Source organism: Paramormyrops kingsleyae, chromosome 9 (genome assembly GCF_048594095.1).
Source record: "Paramormyrops kingsleyae isolate MSU_618 chromosome 9, PKINGS_0.4, whole genome shotgun sequence".
In the NCBI taxonomy this organism is placed as follows: domain Eukaryota; kingdom Metazoa; phylum Chordata; class Actinopteri; order Osteoglossiformes; family Mormyridae; genus Paramormyrops; species Paramormyrops kingsleyae.
In genome coordinates, this window is record NC_132805.1 from 6,778,517 (window position 1) to 6,801,471 (window position 22,955).

Here is a 22,955-nt window from a genome sequence, read left to right on the forward strand (position 1 = left end):
TCACCCCTGTCTGGGGATCCAAACCTCCCAAGTAGGCAGGTGATACTGCCTACTGAGCCGTCTTTGTGCCGCTGTAGACGTTGGCGCATGGGGAGCAGAGAGCAGCCCCGGAGGTGACAGACACTAACGGCCAGGCAGGGCTGCAGGTTTGTCCGGCACCAGCCTGACTGCATGCTTCTCAGGTTCAGGTTCAGTGGTGTTCAAGCAGTACTGGGTGCTGTTAGCGACATTTGCTAACACGACTGCTTTTCTCTTCCCTGGGGGAGCTAGCAGTCACCCCGGGCCAACACGGAGCACGTGCAGATGCGGAAGGTTAGGCGCCTGCCCCCAGTGTCTGGTAGTCACCATCCCCCCTTATGCATCACTGTGGCCATCACTGCTTGCATTCTCTCTTTCCATCCATTTTGTTTCAAGAGACAGTGGCCTGTTTTTGACTGGTTGCATCTGAGATTGTTAGGATGAAGGGTTTGTGATGTAGCAGGAAGTGATGTCACGGAATGTGCCCTGTGATGTTAATTCTGCCAAGTTCCGAATCTGATCTGATTGCAGGACATTTTGAAGTGGTATGAAATTCAAACGAACTGAGCAGAGACTAGTTGTAACTCAGCTTTGTCACTTAATGCAGATTCTCAGCTTCGCTTCGTAAAACATATTGGAAGTGCCCTATGCAGCATTATTACCTCAAAGCAGAATGGCTGCATTATCCCTCAAAGTAAAATACAGCACTGAAGAGGGTGAATTCAGCCAGCTGTGTGCCTTAAATGTGCTTGGGTCATAAATTCTCCTCGTGACACTGTCCAGATTTAGTGTCTGATGATTCACCATCTCATTTGTCAAAAGAACTCCTTGGCCGTCTGTGAATCCGACGCATTCTCGCTATCCCCCCCCCCCCAAACCCAAAATCCAACCCAGCTGCCTCCACTCTCATACACTGGAGAAAGAAGCAGATGGTTTTTTTTAAAGAGCTTCAGTGCAGAGAAGCTCTTCTGGCATCACTTAGTCTCATTGAACTGCATTGTAATTATCAGTAATGCAGTCACAGCTTCTTGGTATTAAAAATTACAGAACCAGTTGCTGGTTTTCAATACTTTATCAGCATTAATATCAAAGTTAATTACAATAACCACAAATGTCTATTGCCTCTTATCTTACGCACATCAGCCCCCAGAACTTTTCTTTTTCTCTCCTATGTTGTTTACATAGAATATTACGGACAGGGCCACCTACTGGCAGTTTCTATAAATTGTCCCAAATTGCTAAATTAAATTTGCTAAAGAAAGGTGAAATAAGGTTAGTAACTAATCTGAATCGCATTTCTTTTATGTTAAATTGAATTTCCATCACTTCAATATGAAACAATGTTAATCGAAATAATAAAGACACAGTAGCAGTTTCTATCCGTTTATGCCTGTTTGAAGTATTGACATTATCAGGCTGAGGCTGTAAAAATGGCTGGAGTGCACTGGCGACCGGCCCAGGATCCTGCCCTCAGAAGCACAGTGCCCCACAGAGGCACAACACAGTAACTGCACGTTTTATCAAAACAGAGTTACGATTGAAATCAGGTCACTTAGGCTCTGTTTGATCTTATCTAAGTTCAGCTACGCTCAGCTTTAAAGAAACAAAATCCACACTAATGCTGAGGTAAAATCCTTTGTTTCTTGGTTTCACTGTCAGCGTAGTCCCTTATTTGCCTTTGTAGGGTAGGACAGCTGTCTGGCGTCTTTGCAGAATATCCCCACCCACTGGGGTCATTCTCAGGAAACGGAATACTGTCTCTCAGTCTCCCCGCCCCATGCAGTGTCCCTCGCACGTCTACCCCCACTGGCCAAACCCTCGGCACCCCTCCTGTATTGGATTTCCATCCCCTCCCTCATCATCTCCACGTCTCGATTAGCAGAGAGTTTGCTGTCTGTCAAAAGGTGACACATTCAGAATTCATTTTTTTTCTCCTCTTCCCTCCCCAGAAAAGAGTGAAGAGAGTCGAGGGGGAGACGATCTACATCCGACACAGCAATCTGATGCTGGAGGTTTGTTTTCCTCTGCTGTCCTTCACCTTCCCTGTCCTTCACCTTCCCTGTCCTTCACCTTCCCTGTCCTCGCTGCCTTGCCGTTTGCCGCTGCCTGTCGGCCGCATCTCCATAGCCGTCTGAGTGCTTCTCTGCTTCCTACACACATCTTCTGGATGTCTGACCTGGAGCGTGGGCCTTCACATGCCACTGCATGTCTCCAGAGACTCCCAGCTTAAGGTGCTATGACAGCGTCTCCTTCCTTCTGTGTTATGACTGCTTCCACAATGTTGTCATTGTCAGGAAATTATCCAATGCGAGATTTCGCAAAAGCCAGCTTATAAACCAGCGGAGATCCTGAGATCCTCGCACTCCTAGCTCTGCTCTCACTCAGCAACTGAGAGCTCTGTGTTGATGCAAAGTCCCGATGACATCATCTGCTCCTCGGTCCCGGGGAAAGCTGTTCTGTTGGGACCAGTAGGGGTTGCAAGTTACCAGCGAACTACACAAGCAACCTAGGGTAGGGGTATCAATAGGTTAGGGGTATCGAATAAGACCTCATAGGCCACAAGAAATCCTTGTAATAAAGAGTATTATAAGAGTCTTTATTATGATTAATGCAGATGGAACAGTAAAATTTAACTTGGAATATAAATGTCCTGACTTACAGCTCTAAATTCCCTAGATAAAACTCGATAATTCGTCCACTCTTCCTGGCACTACCTCTGTACTGGTAGTCATCCTCTGCATATCGTCTTATAAAACAAAAGCTTTTGGCCTGAAGTTACTGATATTAGCCCACCTACATAGTTTTAGATAATTATCCTTTCTTGTTAGTTTTTCTTCAGCTCCCTTATTTAACTGAATTCGCTTCCAAGTGTTGCTGCAAGCCCAGAGCTCAGTGATGGCTTCCCTCTAGTGGCATGACATGAAACTGCAATTCCGAACAAAAATCCATTTCTGTTCCCGAAATGATCTTGCATACCTGTTTGTAAGAAGTTCAGTGTCACAACTCTGTCTGTCTGGCAGTCTTTAAGGGAGCAGGGATGGTAAAACTGCTGGAAGGACTGTGTACTGTCAGGTCAGTGTGAGATTAGACACACAGTGAGACGACAATGGTGCTGTAATGGGATGTGTAGAATGTAAAGGCTGGTCCCACATCAGAAGATCCTCAAGGAGAAGACAATCAAGAAGCGAGAGGTGGGCAGTGGTGGTTAGGGAAGCGCACTTGTAATTGAAAGATTGCAGGTTCGAATCCCCGACCAGCAAGGCACCACTGAGGTACCCTGAGCAAGGTACCGCCCCCAAGCACTGCTGCCCCCTGCTATGTCACATTGTCACATATGGGTTAAATGCAGAGGACACGTTTCATTGTTGTGCTGTGGTGTGTCAACAATGACAAAAAATAAATAAATCTCTGAAGATGTCCTCCTCCTCATTATAAATTGCATTCTGCCTGTCTCATCTTCCCCATCTCACCGCTTTGCCGTCCACCATAATCATGTACATTTAGACAGATGTACATTTTTCTGCTTATTTGTCACACACATATTGTACAGCAGTCTCTAGTACTTTTGCACTATTTTACACTTTCGGATTGGATGCCAAACTGCATGTCATTTGTCCAGTGACAAAGTTAAATTCTTTTTCTCCTCCTCCTCCATGGCAGGACTTGGACAGAACCCAGGAGGTGATTATGCGGCACCACGCCAGCATCAGTGAGCTGAAGCGCAGCTTCATGGAGGCCGTGCCTGAACCGCAGCCCAACGAGTGGGACAAGCGGCTGTCCACACACTCGCCCTTCCGCTCCGTCAGCATCAACGGGCAGCTGCAGCCGGGCGACGTTGTGAGTGCACCGTCCTCGTGCCGCGCCCCGCACGCCCCTGCCAAGCTGCTGCCCGTCTTACCATGGTCACAGCTACCAATCGCACTGTCAGAGGCAAAGCTGTCGCAGTTAATGCACTTGTACATGCAACGTCCCGCCTCTCTCCTTGTGCCATAGTCATACCTGTCTGGTTTGAAGTTCACTGGTCACTGCATGCTGAGTGTGGACTCTCCATGTGTGATCCCATAACATTCAGGCATGCTTCTGCACTTGGGGGGGGGGGGAGAACTTGCCACGTCAAGGCATGTCTCCGGATCCGATCCGATCGCTGATCATGACGTCGCCTTAGCAAGCGGCTTCTATGGCAGCTGTCCTGAAGTCGCTTTGGAGAAACTTTGCACAAACCGTTGTTGTGCTCATAAAGCAAGCGTTAGGGCAAAACAATTGGAGTTGCAGTTGCATGGTCTCTCAACGGGTGGTGCTGTTGCACTGCAAATGGTTTTGAACAGCTCCTATTTGGGTTCATCACAGCACTTACCGGTATGGAGCGTGCTTGTTATTTAACTCGTCTTACAGTGGCCACAAGGTCCCGTCTCGAAGAAAGTGAGCAGGACTGGGATTTCTCAGCTACACGTCTGATCCTGATGCAGAAGTTGCCTCCAACTATTGTGTTAGATGGTTTCTTCAGGGTTCCATGATTGTCAGCTGATGTTAGTCAAGCTGAACTAAATCCTGGTAATTATTCTTGTTCTCAGAGTAGTTACAGTTTTCCCTGCAGTGTGCTTTGGTTTGAGCTCCCATAGTCCTCTCTCATGTTTACTGGCTTGCAGACTGCGGTTTGCATGTGGGTGTGTACGCATTAGTGACGTGCATGCATGCATGCATGCATGCGGCCGGTGTCATCACTGTGATGTGACAGAAATCCGGAGGGAGGCTTTTTTGTTTTTGAGTGATGGCTCACACGCCCAGTGCCCCGCCCACGTACCCACCCCCCCCCCCACCGGCTCCTGGAATGCCTGCTTTTGGTGCCCGCCTTGCGCTTGACGTGCATCGCATGGCCTGTGTCGACACCGGAGCATAGCTGCATGACTGCGATAAACCAGTTTTTGATTCTTATTTGTTTGTTTATCTAAACAAAAGAACAGCTTGATGAAGAATAACGAAGAACAGCAGTCCCAGCCAGACAAAGGACATACTGACCCTCTCTCTCCTGATGTTCTCTCCCCCCCCACCCCCAATCCCCCCCCCCCCCCCCCCCATGGGGCCTTGTCTTTGTTGTACCATCTCTCTCCCGTCTCACTTCCTTGATTCTCTAATCTTTTGCTCCTCTCCTTTTTTTTTTCCTAACATATATATTTTTAAGTCCTATCCTTCCCTTCAGTATCATCAAACTCCTCCCCCACCCCCCCCATCCTCCCCAGTATCTCCCAGCTTGGGGGTGTTCAAAGATTCGCCCCCTCGAGCGCAGGCTGAGCCCAGCCACTTCATCCGGCTGAGTCAGCTGCGTGCGCAGTTCTTCCTTTCTTGATGAGAGAGACGGTCACACCCTATATCCAGGCCCAGAGACCAGCAAGCTAAGGAGCAAAGGTTTAACACTCCTCAGGGGCACAGCCTCCTTCACGGAAACTGCCAAGTATACTAGAGAGGGAATGAACATCTCAGCCAGGCTTCTGGGCCTTTAATCACACAGGGAAGGACAGACCAGCACAGGTGCTGTAATAATGAACGCGAGGTTCTTGGTAGGCTAATCCTTGACTTATTGTGACCCGTGGCATCAGCACTCACTTTAACACAGTGGGGAGATCCAGGCCAGGCCTGACAGAGCGAGCTGCTGTTAGTCTCCACGGAGATTTTAATGGCCCATGACAGGATGCTGGCAGAATTGGACGTCACATAGTTAGACTTCATCATTCTTCTGTCTTAATATCTAATGTGTATGACAATAGCTGTCAGTATTAACATAAAAAGTCACCCCAGTATCTTGTCATCAGATTTTTCTAGATGTAAACGAGGCAAGATGCATGTTCCTACATTGTGGAATTTTACCTTTAATAATAGAATAATAATAATAATGTTACAGTTATCATGGCGTATTTCTTAACGTGTTTTATATGACATAATTCCAGCTTTCAGTTTTCTGGTTTAAATCTGACCATTCAGCCAATATCTCCATCGTCTGATGATGACCTGAACGGGAACAAAAGCTGTCATCTTGCCGACCTTGCTGACCTCCGCTGGGAGGCTGAAGCAGGCTGTGGAGCCCAAAGACGGCAGAAACCACCTTTAAACTGCATTTTTAACTGGCTACTCACCTGAAATCATATATTAAAGATTTCGTATTGTCAGCTATAACAGCACTCCAAGTCTTGGCCCTGGAGTTCACTGGGTTTGCTGGTTTTTAGTTCAGCTAAGCTCTTAATTGGACTTAATTTAGTCATTGATCAAATTGTTTACATTCTTTTTATTTATTATTTTAAATTAAACCTTAAACCAAATACACTGCCTATTCTCATTTTCCAGACGTTGCATAATAATTTAGGTGGTAGGGAGGGAAAAAATACAGATGTTTCTACATATCTTTACCCCCCCCCCCCTTAATAATATTGTAATTAGTAATCAGTTGTTATATTTTCATTTGGCACACTTGAACAATTAAAGAAAGACATATAAGTTTAACAATGAATTTGCGAAAACTTTTGGCGCAGATTATTTTTAAAATTAGTTTTTAAGTTTAGTTCACACCAAGAAAATGTGTGACGTACTCAAGTGACATGTTGCACGATTACAGTCGTGTGGCAGAATATTACAGTATATCTGAATATGTCCTGTTTACCAGTCCAGCAATGCTCAGATTAGCTAACTGGACCGCGGTCTGTTTTAGGACTGAGGCTGTCAGCCGTTTAAAGGCAGGGAAGACCTGCAGGGGCCCATGTTTGCCCTCGTCCGCGGGCATGTCGAGCTGAGCCCCCTGCTCTACATACAGCTCTGTGTGTAGCTGAATATTGTTTTATGTCTCTGAGCCATACTCGCGCCTGCAGTGAGAGTATAATGTTTACAGTGTGAGAGACAGTGTGGTCAGGTCCAGGGAAGGCGCCGTCTCACTTTCACTGCCGTGGCAGCTCTTTGGGTCCGGCTCGGCCCAGGCTGATCTCTCAGGTGCTTAAGTAGAAGACGAGTTAGGCCTGCCGCAGGTCTCGCTTGCACAGCCAAGCAGGGACGAATATCAGCCTCTTGAAAATGTGCCTTTTTTTCTGCTGAACCAGCACGCCTCAATCTGGGAGGGTGCCGACACTCTGCCAGCACCCCCCCCCCCCCCCCTCACGCCGTGAAATATAACATAAAGTATCAGATGTTAAGAAGTGGCATTCATCTTCCTCCCCTCCTCTGCCCCCCCCCCCCCCCCCCCCCCGACCGCATCTGCCATTTCACCATCACCTCACCTCTTTGGTCCTCTCTCACGACACCCCGATCAGGGGGGAGCTCTTGTGCCAGTGAGGGAGGAAGATTGGACAGCCTCTCCAGAGACCCCTGCTCCCAGCCCGGGTCTGCGGCTGCCGTGCCTGTGGATGCACAGCTCTGCCGCTGCCACTTCCTGTCTGCCCCCTGCCACTTTCCCAGCATCCCTGTCCACGTCCGGCTGGGAGGGGGGAGGCTTCATGCAGACGCCGTTTCCATGGGGGACAGGAGTCTCTCCACGTTCTGTCTGTTTCCACACCTTTCACCTTTTCCCCTCGTCTCTTTTTTTTTTTTCTGTTTACCCAAAGCAAGCAGCATATAGGATCCTGCCCTACAGGCGAACAGGGGGGGGGGGGGGTTCTATTTTCATGAACTGTCAGAATCCAGCTACAACTGCGCTGGATGGATATGGAGCAAAAAGAGAACTCGCAGTATTTGAACACAAGAAATTTTCACCATAGAGTGTTTATGCAGTGCACAGCTGCGGAATGCACTACCCTGAACTGACGCCAGCCGAACTTGATCATTTGCTACCCCCAACGCCCTTTTCTTCATTCCGAGGGCCTGCCCTCCACTTTTTCTGCCCCGTAGCTTCTCATGTTGGGAGGGAAATGTTTGTGGCGGAGGGAGGGCCGGTGTCGTAGATCATGATACTCCTCTTCCTTGCATGAAATCATGGATGTACTTTTTCATTTTGCATGTGTAATTATGAACTCCAAAGGAGTGCCATGGTAATGTGGTGAGGGCTGTGGATTCTGCTTGGGCTTCATTGCAGGTCCTGGGGTGTGACTCAGAAGTGAAGACAGGAAGATGGTGCTTAACTCTGCCTCATTACAGCATAGTGAAAGCATGTCCTCCAATCTGGACAGCAAGTACTGAAATCTGCACATGGTTTGAATTATATGGGAAGTTTTCATATGGGAAGTTTTCATATGGGAAGTTTTCAAAAACCCAAGCTTTTCAGAGGAGAGGGTTATTTGACTGGAGCATTTGCACAATGTAGGGTTAAGGTTTGGGTTAAAGGTAACTGTCATGTAGGTAAAGACCCCTCGCTTTCACCTGGAACATTCCTGACCCGCTAGGTGGTGAACAAGTGGCCTGGGAGGCTGTAGAATACTCTGTGTGTTCATTGGACACACCATGCATGTGACACTCAGTCAGCCAATGTATAGGATCATGGATCCTGACCTGCCCAGCTGCTCGTAGAGCACGGTTAAACTGCACTTTGTCCTCATTTTGGGTTTAATGTTTTGTGTTTTTTTTCTTCTATACTTTATTCGGCAAATAAAATTCTGTGATGTGTGTTTTGCATCTCATTCCGCATGGTCACCCATGATGTAAGCCTTTGGTTATTTTCCCCTTCGGTGGTACAAAGACCGCAATGTGTCTGTAGAGACAAATGGGACCCACTCCGCAGTAAAACCCGAAAGTCCAGCTGATGTGGAAACCTGTCATCTTCGCTTTGAGGAAGTGCTGGAACCTGATAATCAGAAAAATGAGAGTGGTGCTCCTGCAGGTCTGTCCGCTGATTTACTGTGCAAAGCTGGTCACTGGTTCAGAAAGTAGCGTCGTCCTTAAAGCGCTGCTGCGCTCAGGCTGGGGTCTGGGGTTCCTCTCTTTAGAGAATGTGGGGGGTGGCGGTTGGACGCTGGCACTATCTGACATTTGTCATAATGTTAACGTTACTTGTTGAGCAGGATGCCGATTTGTATCATTCTAGCAGATTTTCCTCCCTTGCAATCTGCCAGCCGGGATTCCTGGAAAGGGCCCTTGTATCTGGCTAAATTTGTGATTCCCCCGTAGGAAAACAGTAATGACGGTAAGAGTGTATTTTTTGGGGGAAAGAAAAAGTGGTGTTGAGCTTTGTAAAACACAGGACCCCGAGCAAAGGGCAGTTAGGAGAAACTAGATTTGTATTTTTGGCAGGAAATGTTTAAACTCGGCTCCGATCCGGAATTTAATGGTAGCCAATGAGCAGTGTCCTGAACTGCCAGTCGCTAAGGGGACTGACGTCTGGGGACTGACTGCCTTTTCCAAATTAAAAAGCAGTGCTTGTTAGGTTCTCATTTCTAATCTATCAAATGGATGAATGATCTGGAAGATGAAATTGATGGATACTGGAGGTGGATTCTGATATCTTTGGGGCTTAGTTATGGTTTGAGGGAGCTTCCAGTCTTTCAGTTGGAGTAGCATGGACCCTTGGAGAGGCTGGAGTCCTGAAAAACAATTGCTTCTCTAGCTGGATGTTCTAGCACCAACAGTAGTTTTGTTTAGATATTCAATGATTTTGGGTCGTGATTTTATTTATGGTGTTATTTTCCCTGGACTCTGGCATTCGAGCAGACGTATTTTTTGTGTGTTTTTTGGATTTCTGCAGTCCCATCAATATTCACCTCGTCTCTCTGTGGATGTTCTGCCTCTTCTTCTCATCTCTGTAGAGCGCTTGCAGTCCCCACGTAGGAGAATGTTGCGATGATGCATTGGGGGAGGAGTCTAGCTCCGGCAGCATCCGAGGGGGTGCGGCCCTCAATCTGTCAGATCACGATAGGAGTGGGGTGGGTTCAGAACATGAGGAGGAGGAGGAGGAGGAGAAAGAGGAGGCGTGGCCTAACACTGAGGATCCTCCCGGCGTGTGCGTCCAAGTGGAAAAGACCACAGTGCCCTGCCTGTCGCCTGAGCCGCAAGGCCCTGGCGACTGTCCCCTCCCTGGCGCTGAGGAGCAGGACCATCCGCCAGAAGCAGAACCGCAACCTCAGTGTGGTGTTGTGGCAGCCTCTCCCATCTCCTATTTTGTGAGCGGGGGTCCGTACCTCATTCGCTGCTTCCAGGTATAGCCGCCACGCCTGTCTGTCGCTGTAGCGGCTCTCCTGTCTCCCGTCGACACCGGCCTGGGGAATCACGCAGCTCTCCTCTGCACCCTGCAGCAGGCTAGCCTGTATCCCTCCCACCCCAGAGAGAAGCTGCTGGGTTGCTGTAGACGTTTGCAGACGTCTGGTGGGAGCGCCCCCTGCTGTTCGAGGGGAGGCAGCCTGCTGCATGGGGCACTTGGTGGTGGTTTCACCGGGGCGCCGTCTCTCCTGACTCCTCCCACCCGCGCCATGGACAGTACCGGCGACGCGGTCGGGCCCCCGCTTTCCGCCGTGGTGTCGGAAGCCCACTTCTGCTGAGCTTGGGTGTTCTTTGGCCCCTTGGTCCGAACCAGACCGGGACGCCTAACGGGAAGATCATGGGGAACCACTTGCTGTCCATCTCTAGTAGGGAACCGCTGTGCATGGTGGTGGGGTCAAACGGGGTCTTTCTGCTCTAGTCAGGGGGAGTCAGTAAGTGTGCAGGGTCAACTTACCTGATATTTTACTGAAAAGTGACGAATGCATTAGCTTCTGATATAAACCACAATTTGGGGAGCCAATAAGTTGGGGTGGTGATTTGGTAGGTCTGGGTGCTTATGATCAGAAGGTTGCTGGTTCAAATCCCAGGGTTGGCAGATTGATTTCACTGTTGGACCCTTGAGCTTGGGATAAAAGCAAATGCTAAATAAATCTAGTGTAAATGTTACTGCTCTCACTGCTTGCCGTTGAGGTCGATGTGTTATAAGTGTAACTTTATCTGTAGGCTGTTATGGTCTGGGTCTAGAACCGCCATTCTCAGTGTGCCTCATTCCTGTCATAGCCTCCCCTGGTAAAGACCCAGACTGTCACCATCTCAGAAGGCTCCGCCTCCCTCCACACCGATATCTCCACCATGGAGGTCCCCATCGTCCACACAGAAACCAAAACCATCACATACGAGTCGGCACAGGTAGGAGATTGCCACTGTCTGGGTGTTTGTGGACTGACTGCTACGCAGCCCTAACAGCGACCATCCACATGCCCCCCCCTCCCCCTCCCCCAGCTGGCACAGCGTGACGGGGACAAGGACTCAGACGTCATCACGTCGGAGATGGTCAGCAGTGCCACGACCACGCAGATCACGAAGGTGAGTGAGGTAGCGACCAGCTAAGACCACCCACTCTGATCAGCTGGCTGCCCAGAGTACCGAGCTTTAGGCAGGAAAAAACGAAGATCTTCGCATACTACTCTAGCATACTACTCTAGCATACTACTCTGCGACTATGACTCTCTATACTCAACTGGGTGGTTGAAACAAAACCTGGGTCTAGATTTATACTTTCTGGACCTGAAGTTTTCCGACTGTAAGGGATTACTTTTGTGAGTAACTTCCACAACACTGCATGCACAAACATTTCCCATGGCCTCAGTAAATCTCTTATTAATCTTAACCGTGTATTACCTGGTTTATAAACATGGTTACTGGATGAGTAGTGGGTCCACATGCTGAATAGATACTGTCACTACGTCTGGGTGCTGTCAGGAACATTATGGACCAGACAGGTCAGAGGAGCCCCAGAGTTCGTTTATAGAGCTTTTTATCCTGCTTCGTGGGCTAGAATAATGGTAGTATGAAGTGCTGAGATCGCTGCCAGTGCTGTGAAGTGAATCTCTTACCGAGTCTGTATTCCTCTCCTTCTCTTCCTTCTCCGCTCTGACTCCAATCCCTGGCTCTCGTGGTCTCCTCCTCACCACTCTCATCTCAGACGGTAAAAGGCGGCGTCTCAGAGACCCGCATTGAGAAGAGAATAATCATCACTGGAGATTCTGACATTGACCACGACCAGGTATGTCTTAATATGTGTATTCCTCAGATCACTGCCCAAGGCTGGAATTCTTGTAAGCTCATGGGAGTTTTGCTTGCACAAAAAATGTTCTGAGGGCAGAATGAAAAATGATTGGTTCAGAGACATAACCAATCGGATTGTAGAGGAGGTGGGTCCAAGCAACTAGAGGAAATGGGGCCAAGATTGATTGGTTGGTCCCACCTCTACAATCTGATTGGTTATCTTTTTGAACTAGTCATTTTTTGTTCTGCCCTCAGAACATTTTTGTGTAAGTAAAACTCCCATGAGCTTCTTGTACCTGACACTGCGATGGAGCATGTTTGTCTGGGCTGCTGCGAGCGGCCATGAGAGAGGAAGGGCTTCACTGTACAGCTGTACCTTGAAATGGATCGAACTGCCTCTTCTACTTAGGAATGATTCTATGATTGTAGATGGGGAGCATAAAAGGGGCCATAATTTATCCAGAGGGACCAACCTTATCATTAGCAAATAATATGTTTTGAATCGTTGAGTGGTAGGGGAGGGAGCCCTCCAGCTTTCAGCGGAGCAGAGGTTAAGTATTATTCTCTTCACACTTAGATCACTGTGTTTCTGTTCATCTAGGCTCTGGCCCAGGCCATTAAGGAAGCCAGGGAGCAGCATCCAGACATGTCAGTCACCAAGGTGGTGGTGCACCAGCAGACGGAGATCAGCCCCGAGTAAGGTGCAGCGCGGGGCCTGCGGAGGTACGCACCACGCCTCCTTCAGCCCGTATCACGCCCTGTTTATACCTTGGAAGCCTGCCGGTCCGTTGAGGTGTACTGAAGGCGTTCCCTCACATGCTAATGGTGCTGAAGTTCTGGGTTGTTCTGTTCATTGGAGCTTTTCTCCTTTCAGGGCGGCATCCAGAGACTTGCTTCCTCCGCACCTCACCGGCCACCTGACCCCCAGCTTCCAGCCCCGCCTGCCGGATCCCCCGTCAGCCCCCAGTCAGCCCCCAGCCCCTCTGCCTTACCCCCCGGGCACCATCCTCCACAGCCGCCTTCTTTTTTGCTTCCTCTCATCTTGTGATCAGGGTCTCTAGCAACAGATGTGACCCACCAGTGACCTTTTTGTACTGGTTTTGTTCTCTGGTTTGTAAACAAGTCTCTCAGCAGTGCTGCGGATGTTTGCCCTGCTGTGGGTGGTGCGTCTCCATTAATCTGCAGCCACATCTCCTGCCCCAGTGACCTGCTCACTGTAACCAGGGTTCTGGTGCATCTTTCACCTCTGATCGTAACACACTGTTTATTTTGGTCTTAATTTGAGTGGCCTTCGGTAAGTAGAGGGAGTTCAAGTGAAATAACTCTATGAAATGTCTATATTGGCTCCATCTTTGTGCTGCATAGACAACATTTTAGATATTCTGGCTTTTAAATAACATTCAAGATGACAGGTGCCTAATTTTTAAGTAGCAGAGAAAATATTTTATAACACGTCAGACTTTGGCCAAGTGTCTATCCTCTTGGGTTGTGTCTCTCTGCCAAGAAATCCTTCTTAAGCAAGGAGCACATTCAGCGGTGCTTGATTGTGTGTTTACTCAGTTAAAAAATAGTTCTTTTTAATTGTGGCTTTTAGCTTATCTGTGTAGTGTAAACAGCTGAAAACAAAAATGAAAGTGAACCAGGAGACATGTTTTGAAGATGATGGGTCATATCATGATGATCAGGTTCAACTACAGCTTTACTTCTAAGACAGAAATAATCATGGTAGATATGAAGTCCAGAAGAGTTTTTTCTTGTCCGCATATTGCTCTGCCCAATCAGAGGACCTTGTGATGGTGGAACAAGTCTGTTACCCACAATGGTGGGTTTATCACAAACCAGTAACTCATACCTCATCAGGTCAGCCTCCTAACTGGGCCCTTGATGATCGATTGCCTAGTGGACCAGTGAGACCAGCAGATAAGTACCCCAGTGGCTGAGTTTTCAAGTCTCATTCAACCCAAAAAAAACATTTGACACAACTATTTTGACACAGCAGAAAGAGTTTGATTGATCTTGGAAATTTTGTTTTGCCAAGTCTCTGGAACCTCGAACCAAAGCGATTAGGCAAATGGCCTAATTTCAGAATTGGGTAAAACTACTTTGATGACTTTTGGAAACAGCACATTATGGCCCAGTATCTTTCCTCTGGGGGAAATGGTAACATTTCAGCATCACTGACTTTCCCAGGCAATGTGAAAACATGGAAGGCAGCAGGAGATCATCGCCGTCTAGTCAAATGAAAGGTTTTATATTGTGGCCAGGCGTGTTTATAAATGTCGAAAGAATGAGATTAGCAAGCTCTGGAGCTTTATGTTCGTTCTGTACTTGCAAATGTATCTAACAAGTTTGAGAATGTTACAGCATTCAATATGGAACCACATTGAAACATATCAGAAGCTCTTACTGCTCTGCAGCAGGTATTACTGAGAAAACATGGAAGTGAATCAGAAGCATCACGTTCGGTGTCACCATCCACAATTTGAACCCCCAGCAGAACATGGGTTGAATCAAATATTCAACCTGTATTTCAAGCAAGCAAACAGTCATCTGGTATGCTGTGACTAAGCGTGGTCCACTGGTATCGGAGCATTGTACTTCTCTGTGACTTAGCCTGGACCTAGCCTGGAGCTGTTGTAAGTGACCTCCACAGTCTTTTAAACACGGGTAACAAGAGTCCTTGAGCACAACCGTCCTGCAGGTGTTGATGTGTTTAAATATTTATTATGATTATTTATCGTCTGGAGAAGCGTCCTCAGGGTTGTGACTGCGGTAGCAGCACTGTCTTCGCAGGCTGGTAATCTGCTCACATGTCTGTCAGAAATCCTCCAACCTGTGCGTCGATTTTTATTTAAAATACCTTGCAGAGTGTGTCCCCATTTCCCCATAGCAAAGGCCAGCAGAGAACTGGTTAAACATTCAGATGGAGCATAATTGTCTCATTGTGTCCTGGCTTTGTGTTAAAATCACCAATGTTTAACGATGTTTTTTAATATGCTTCAGATCAAAGCAATGCAATAATTCAATTCCATTTCTTTTCTATGCTCTTTTGCTAAAGACGACTGGATATCGCATTTTCTATATATATTTTTTTTGACTGCCAGAATGGAAAATACTATTTGTTTTATATACCTTTTTCACCACTGACTATTGTATAGAGTAGATGCATATTTGTCTATGGGCTTACTTTTTAAACAAGAGAAAAAATAAGAGGAGGCATTGTGATGGCCTGTTCTGTTTGTGTGTGTGGGGGGGACAGAGGGGGTGCCATCCTCTTTTTTTTGTTTTTATTGTAACTGCAGGAAGAAGTGAGAATAGAACAGAAATGTTTTTTAGATTTTACAAAATGCTTTCTGCCTGATTGTTATTCGAGAAACAAATCTGAAAATAAAGTTTTAATCGCGTTTAAGACTTCTTCGGCGAGGTCCTAAGGATGTGTCTGTGTGTGAGGAAAGAGGCTTTGTAGTTCGTGCTTTTATTGTTTAATTAGTTCTGCTGCGGAGGTATCAGAAGGCAGAGAGGACAGCATCACGCACGTCCTCTATGCCGTCCTCCATGTCTGTGTGGGGGCGCTACTGGCCCAGGTGCCCAATGGCGCGTCTGCGTTTGTCAGCGGGAGAGAGGAGGACCGCAACTTGGAGTCGTCACGATGCGCTAGAGCCCGGCGGACGCATTGGAACACTGTGGGAACAAACGCAAACCAAACTGGTTTACTCCGTGACCAATAGGAGACTGTCCATCACCACCCACACCAGTAGAAGACGACAAGCTTAGGATGTAAACACTGCCGGAAAGCATTCAAGCAGAGGCTGACATCAAGGTCCTTTTACCTCGGGCTTGATAGCATTTGCCCCTGAATAATCTTCAATTTCCTGACGAAAAATTCCTGCAGATTTAGTCCTGTGCAGTCAAAATTTATTAAGTTAAAAGCTATTAATTTTGGCAGATAGTTGATTGACCCCAACCTCCTCGCTCCACAAGTTTGGCTGCTGCCCAGACTGGGGAATGGAAGGGGGGTGTGGTTACCCTGATAGATTCAGGGAGCCTTGTAAAGGCTAAATTGCAATCTACACGCTCAGGGAACATCATACAACCGCTCTGCAAATTGTACCAGTGGAGGATCCGTATTTCGTGGATTGAAAGTGGCAACCCAGCGGCGGTCGATGGAGACATCAGAGGGCTCGGGCTGTCTATCAACCCCCTCGGTCCCAGGGCATTACAGCAAACCCGGAGAGTATGTGGTGTGGTAACTGCCGACCTTTGGTCCGCTCCAAGCAGGACCAGTGACAGCCGTGGTTGCGAGCAGTTGTGTAAGAGATTCGTCATAATCTGGATCAGTTTAGGTTGCTGGTCTGCTCTATATTTTATCTCAAGCTGATGGCGAAGAGGCATATGCAGCTGCAGACCTACCTCTGATTTTAAAGTGAAACAATTTTTAGGCAGAATTCCAAAATGCTAGGGGGAGTGCACGGCTGCAATTTTTATCGTTTATGGAATTATTCTCCTCAAAAACGAAATCAACCCTTTAGGTCTGTATCTGGCTAGAATTTATGTATTAATCCTGCATGGCCTTAGGCAGCAAGCCTTCTGCCTTCACGATTCTCTGCAGAAAACGCACACCAAGGCACAAAATTCAAGATAAAAAACAAACTCGCCAAAAAAGCTTTGTGAAATGTGCCACCCATAGCCAGGTAAGCCCAGCCGGCTGATTGGCACATAAGATCCTAAAATGGGTTTAACAACATCACAGTTACTTTTTATGACTTTGGCAGCAAAACCTCTTCACAGGTTTCTCAGTCCAACCAAAGAGCTGGACTAAACTTCACAAATCTCTATAGTAAACATTTCAAAAGAACTTGTGAATTAAAGCATTAACTTGCAGAATCTTTCATAGGTACTAATCAAAAAATGAGTACTTTGGGCTAAGCCTGTGTGTCTGTAATCAGAAGGTCGCTGGTTCAAACCCAGCCTCAGCATGTCTGTGGGTCCTTGAGCAAGGCCCTTAACCCCCTGCTCCCTGGGTGCCGCTACGGGTGGCTGCCCTTCATGGACAGCTTACTCTACAAAGAGCAAGTTGAAGAAGGTGTAAAAAGACAATTTGTAATCAATAAAAGTACTTAGAGTACTAAAAGTACTTAATAAATGTCCAAAAAGTGCTATTAATCACAATGTTCCATCCAACCCCCTATCCTGTTCAGGGTCGTGGGGGGTCTAGAGCCTATGGGCACAAGGCAGGGAACAACCCAGGATGAGGCGCCAACCCATGGCAGGGCACACTGACATCATACACTGACATCATACACTGACATCATACACTCACAATATACACTGACATCATACACTGACACATGCTCATACAGGCAATCTGGTAACTCCAATTAACCTCAGCCTGTTTTTGGACTGTGCAGGTGGAAAATTGCAGCACACAGAGAAAACCACATAACAACACAGGGAGAACATACAGACTCCACACACATGGGGACTCAAACCCAGGTCTCAGAGGTGTGGGGGGACAGTGCTAACCACAGTGACGCCGTGACACCCCCGAAAATGTACCTTATAATCCAACATTTCATAAACAGCAGTTTCCAGAAATTTCTGCATTTTGTAATATTAAGAGACATTATCATTTAAACCATGTGACATGGATGCAATGGAAGCTTGAGTTGGATATGGGTCTAACAAAACTGCAGGAACCATATCAAAGACAGCTGTTTCTGGGAGTGTCAAAGTAAACAAAACCTTCACTCTGTTTGGACGTGCAAGAACTTCGATCCTGCACGCGAGGCTCCCAGGTCTCCCAGCTGTCATTCCCAGCCTAACTGAGATACACTACCTTCCATTTTCATATCTCATGCGGCTTTCTTGCACTCATCCACGCACGTGTATGGTAGAAGAAAAAAAATCAGTTGGTAAGAACCTTGGTTTTCCTCCAGCCCTTTTTGATATTAAGAGCATATAGGCACTCTACTTTAAAGGTGATTTATGGCTTAGCTGATTAGGTGAACAAAATTCGCCTGTTAAGATATAGAGTATGATCCTCACATTGATGCAGTCGTTGGTTCCGAAACCTCCCAAATGGAGACAAAACAAGTGTCAAGAAATACAAACAGACAAATGAAAAACTAAATTAAAACCAAATGAGTAAAAGTAAAAGTGAAACCAATAATGAAAAGTTAGAGAGATCTATAATCACCTGTTTGATAGTTGGACCAGCTTCCTAAGAATCGGCCCATTTTCACTAAGAATGTACGTAACCTGACTCTTTTAGTAAGACAACAGCATACATGTGTTTTGGCTCAAAGGCCTATTTGTCTGAAGCAATTATTTCCATCCATCCATTCATCTTCTGTAGCTGCTTATCCTATTCAGGGTCATGGGGGGTCTGGAGCCTATTCCAGAGGCTATGGGAATAAGGCAGGGTGGGGCACCGAGCCATCACAGGGCTCAATTATTTCCTCATGTATAGATTGCATTTAACATGCAAATTAAACACAAATTACTGCATTTGGAGCATCATTAAAGTAATATGTGTAGTTGTTTTGTTGTTCAGAATTTAATACGTTATTTAGTCTTAAATCTTTCTCCACTTTCTCCAGTAAGATTAATTGCGCAGAGATCTGGTCACTGTGCCAGCATGGAGGATGTCATGGTTTCCCAGCACGCTCACGCAGCCATTCGGTGACGTCACTGTGTGCTGTCACCCGGCATGGCGCCACTCTCATGGGGACAGGATGCACACCATCACTAACAAGGATTCAGTATTTATTAGCAACACCTTGCCCTCTGAGGAGACCCAAATCGCGCCAGGAAAACACGGCCCACGCGACGGCGGTCCCGCCAGAACCCGGCACCGTGGGACGGGACCGCTGGAGTCTGTAAGCTTCTTCTGGCAGGCGCCACGCACTGACTCGTCCGCTTGTTGCGGGCAGGGTGAAGGGTGACTCATCGGACCATGTGATTTTTTTTCCGCCAATCAGGAGACCGCTGTCTGCAGGAGTGGAAATCAAAAATCAGCCTATTTCGGAGCAACGACATGGCAATGAATGGAGTTCTTATATAAGTTAGGACACACATTTTGGCTGCTTTCACGCAAAAGACATATCCTAAGCACAGTATTACATAATTAGTATTAGTATTACATAATAGTGAACAATATAATAGCAGACACTTTATTGATCCCTGGGGGAAATTCTCTTTACACCTCCACTCACTTGCTTTCTCTAGGTAAAAATAAGATGGTTGCAAAGGGAAGCCCCCCCTAGCAGCACCCAGGGAGGTGGGGGTTAAGGGCCTTGCTCAAGGACCCACAAATGCACCAAAGGGGCCCAAACTGGCAACCTTCTGATCACAGGCTTAGCCCACTCCGCCACACACTGCCTACACTCTGCTCTACTCTTTTATACTATGCTATACTACACTATACTTTACAGCCCTCCACAAGCACAGCTGTTAAGTTTTGTCAGCAAATTCAGCAAAGTCCTTTGTTCATAGCTGTCACCATTTCAGACGTCTACAGCACATATGGAAAATCCCTATAATCAGAACTAATACATAATGCATAGAAGCTCACCGGTAAGCTGGTATCTGCAAGATGAAGCTCATCAGACACAGAAGTCGCAAAGACAGCAGTTGGAAGGAGGAGGAGGTACCCAGAGAGGAGGAGAGCCCCGGCTCTATGGAGGTGGAGGTCCTCTGAGAACAGGAGATGAAATCAATGCAGCTGGCTCATCATGTTATAAATCATAGAAGCAAGTCCAGTTAATTCTCAGTAGAACAGCTGTAGCCTCTATAATAACAATAAGCGAGAATGAGAGCAAGTGAAGGAGCACATTGACTCACAATGTTTCAGTACTGAACAGGTTTCATTTAGTTTGCAGAGGGTTTTAATCCATTAGGGTCTTGCTTATGGAGCACAGCAATGACCACGACCTGGTGGCAGGAGGGAAACTCCCACTCAAACGGAGGCTGCCTTTGGGAATAGAGCCATGTTTGAGAGGCAGATGACACAGACAACCAAACCTGTACAGCAAGATGGTTGAAGTCTTAAACAAAATTGACAGGTACAAAGCTGCTGCAGAAAGTAGTATTCATAAGTAGAATTGGCCCTGACCCCTTTTCAACAGTTAAACTATATCTGTATCAAGTTCATATCAACTTCAATGTACCTAAAGTAACACGGCCGAATCAGTAGCAATGGACCTTCAAACCTTCCAGTGGACGTTCCAGGCTGAATATGTGTACAGCCCAACTGAGAGAAGATGTGTCACGTGAATAGAATAAAATAGTGACACTTCATTAATTGGCTGGTTTTTGCATATGCCGTCTTGCTCGCCATGAGACACATAAGCATACAGGTAAGAGCTGCTTCTGGTTCAGAGAGCAGCATCGTTACGGATCTCAAGGGCTCGTAGGATTTGAAACGGAGCCCTTCTGACGGACGGATTCCGAGTTCCATCCACCAAGCCACATACCACCCCAAAAACCGGAGAACAATGTTGATGTTAAACCAAGGCACTGCTGGGATTTGAACCCAGGGTCTCCTGTTTACTAGACAGGTGCTTTAACCAACTAAGCCACAGCGCCACCACCGATAGTTCTAGTGTTCTTGGGGCTGTGTTATTTATAAAGAGCAGAAAGCCCTGCTAATGGTGCTGGCTCTGTCTGCATGGTGTTTCAAAGGATGCTTGAAATGTGCTAAAATTGGGCTCTGTCTGTTCATCTGTTTGAAGCAAGAGATGCAGTTTTAGGCTGCAGAATAACTATCATCTTGTCATCCAAAGACATCGGTCCAGGGTGGGATGAAACGCGGAAATCTGGGTAATAATGCTGTCAAAGCAAAGCACCAGGCATCCTCTTCACCGTATCCAGTTACAAAATCCCAAACTGTTTCCCAATGAATTTCATCCATCCATTTTTAATAACACTTATAAATTTAAAGTTGTGGTGAGCCTGGAGACCATCCCAGGAGGAATATGTTTTAGTCTGGAACCAGAGCAGCCGGAGAAAAATCACACAGACATGCAACATGCACGCTGCCGGGTTGGGGATGGAGATGTGTGACCTCAGCACTGTCCACCGTGCCGCCTTGCAGGAAGTCTCCTTTGTCCTTCTCAGGTCGCTGCTTATCTGAATAGATGTATCCAGCAGAGACCAGCAAATACACAGTAAACAGTCATTATAAATGCAGCCAGCTAAAATGTCCCCTACTGGAATCTACAAAAGTATCCACACCATACGTTTACATATATTTATGATCTTTATCATGCCGAATGAAATGAAGTGTGTAACTCAACACAAAGACGCCTCTTCTTTTGAGATTAGTAGACTCTCAGAAAAAATTTGTACCTTTGCTTGTCACTAGGGCTGTTCCCTTGTAATTGTACCTTTTAAGGGACAGAAATGGACTCTGAGGAACATTTCTGCACCATTGATTGTTCATTAATGCTGTTTGTACCTTTGGGATGTTCTGTACAGGTACAATTGCCTACAGCTAATGGTACAATTGGCAGACCCTTGAGGGTACAGCCCCACTGACAAGCAAAGGTGCAAGTTTTTACCCTTTTTTCTGAGGGTACAGCCTTCAGCTGCCAGGTGTTTGTTGTGGAAATGCTCACTCCACATCCAATGAGATTCTACGGTTCAAACGACATGCTCTCGATATACACCATTATCTCACCACGAACCCCACTTTGGTTGTCACCTGGCAAGAGCAAGCGGTGGGAACTGGCTTGATTTTCTGGCATTTTCGGGTATAGGAGCATGTGTGACAGAACGTCGATAAATTCCTCTGAAGCGCAAGTGAGAAGGAAGGCTTCGTTCCACAGAGATGTCCTTCTGCGTGCTGGAGCCCAGTCTGCTTCTAGTTAAGTGCTTTCGTCATGCATTCGAAACACATCTGAGCGAAAGTTTTTTATGGAGTTGTGTTTCGCCTGCGTATAGCATATGTACGCCATGCCTAGGGTGATGTGCACGCCAAACTTACAGGCATCGCTGCAGTGAAAAACTAGTTGAATAATTATGTAATATGTCTACTGTTAACAAAATAAGCCCTTGGAAAAGAAAGCTGGATCGTTTAACAGTGTTACAAAAAACCTGGCATGGCATTTTAGTGTCCATTTGTTAAGCTAAATTCCAAGCCTCAATTTTCAGTAATCGAGTTATAGGCAGATAAGAGTGTTATTATCATTCAAAGCTTTTGGCAACCGAATGCAGACAAAAGCAATGTGAAAAATGTTAAGTCCTGGCAAAGCCACTGCGGCTATATAGCCATTAAACATGTGCTAGCATGGAAAAGACTTCTGTGAGCACATCGCTGTGGCTGCAAGCACTGCGGAGAGCTCCGTCTTGCACATTCCTGGACGGACGGGAGACATGAATGTGTCCTCCTCTGATTTTCTTCCTTCATTCTCATGGTCCCTATACAGAGAGGCGAGAACTAAAATCACAGAATCCCTGTAAGACATCCAGTTCATTCCAGTTCCTCTAGTGATTTGCACCATCACTCCTGACATAATTTGATTCACATCTAAAACAATCTGGTTGTTAGTGGCTTCAGTGACAGAAATGTATTTATTTGCTAGGACTATAGACTGGTGTTTCTAACTTACCTCCCAAGAATGAACTTGGGGTGCAAAGAATCATGGGATTGATCTAGTTTGGCGAGGATTCAACCAATGTATCCTTGATTTTTTGGGGGCATGGCAAGAATGACATCTGGGGATTTTTACCTTCCTCCGTACTTTTATAGGCGAAGTGGTGGCTCTGAGGCTGGGGGTCTGTGCCAGCATTTGGAAGGAATCCCATGAATGCCTGGAGTGATCCTACTCTGTTGGACCCTTAAGAAAGGCCCTTAACCTGCAGTTGCTTAGTCCCGGGTATGACCTTAATCTACGTCCAGCCCGATAAGGAGCTCCTCCAAACTTACTGGGAATTTTGGGGGTTGGTGGCAGGATTGGAACTTCAGCCACTGGAAAAAAAACTCACAC

The 22,955-nt window shown here is 46.7% G+C and overlaps 1 protein-coding gene and 1 non-coding gene across 11 annotated transcripts in view; one reads left to right on the forward strand and one right to left on the reverse strand.

The window, feature by feature from the left end:
* Nucleotides 1-15,376, forward strand: part of epb41b (erythrocyte membrane protein band 4.1b) — a 49,174-nt gene extending 33,798 nt beyond the window's left edge. For 8 of the 10 annotated variants that reach the window (XM_023843182.2, XM_072716199.1, XM_072716203.1 and 5 more), the window contains 8 exons: nucleotides 1,968-2,030; nucleotides 3,679-3,855; nucleotides 9,729-10,118; nucleotides 10,960-11,088; nucleotides 11,182-11,265; nucleotides 11,885-11,965; nucleotides 12,569-12,690; nucleotides 12,842-15,376. In XM_023843182.2, coding sequence (XP_023698950.2) covers nucleotides 1,968-2,030; nucleotides 3,679-3,855; nucleotides 9,729-10,118; nucleotides 10,960-11,088; nucleotides 11,182-11,265; nucleotides 11,885-11,965; nucleotides 12,569-12,667 — 1,023 coding nt within the window. In that variant the 3' untranslated portion in view covers nucleotides 12,668-12,690; nucleotides 12,842-15,376. Of the gene's footprint in view, nucleotides 1-1,967; nucleotides 2,031-3,678; nucleotides 3,856-5,197; nucleotides 8,620-9,728; nucleotides 10,119-10,959; nucleotides 11,089-11,181; nucleotides 11,266-11,884; nucleotides 11,966-12,568; nucleotides 12,691-12,841 lie in introns of those variants that run through there. The other 2 variants (XM_072716202.1, XM_072716204.1) reach the window with 2 other exon arrangements.
* Nucleotides 15,377-20,479: 5,103 nt separating this feature from the next.
* trnat-agu (transfer RNA threonine (anticodon AGU)) lies at nucleotides 20,480-20,553 on the reverse strand. Its single transcript has one exon. It is a non-coding gene; the product is annotated as a tRNA-Thr (tRNA).
* Nucleotides 20,554-22,955: the final 2,402 nt, after the last annotated feature.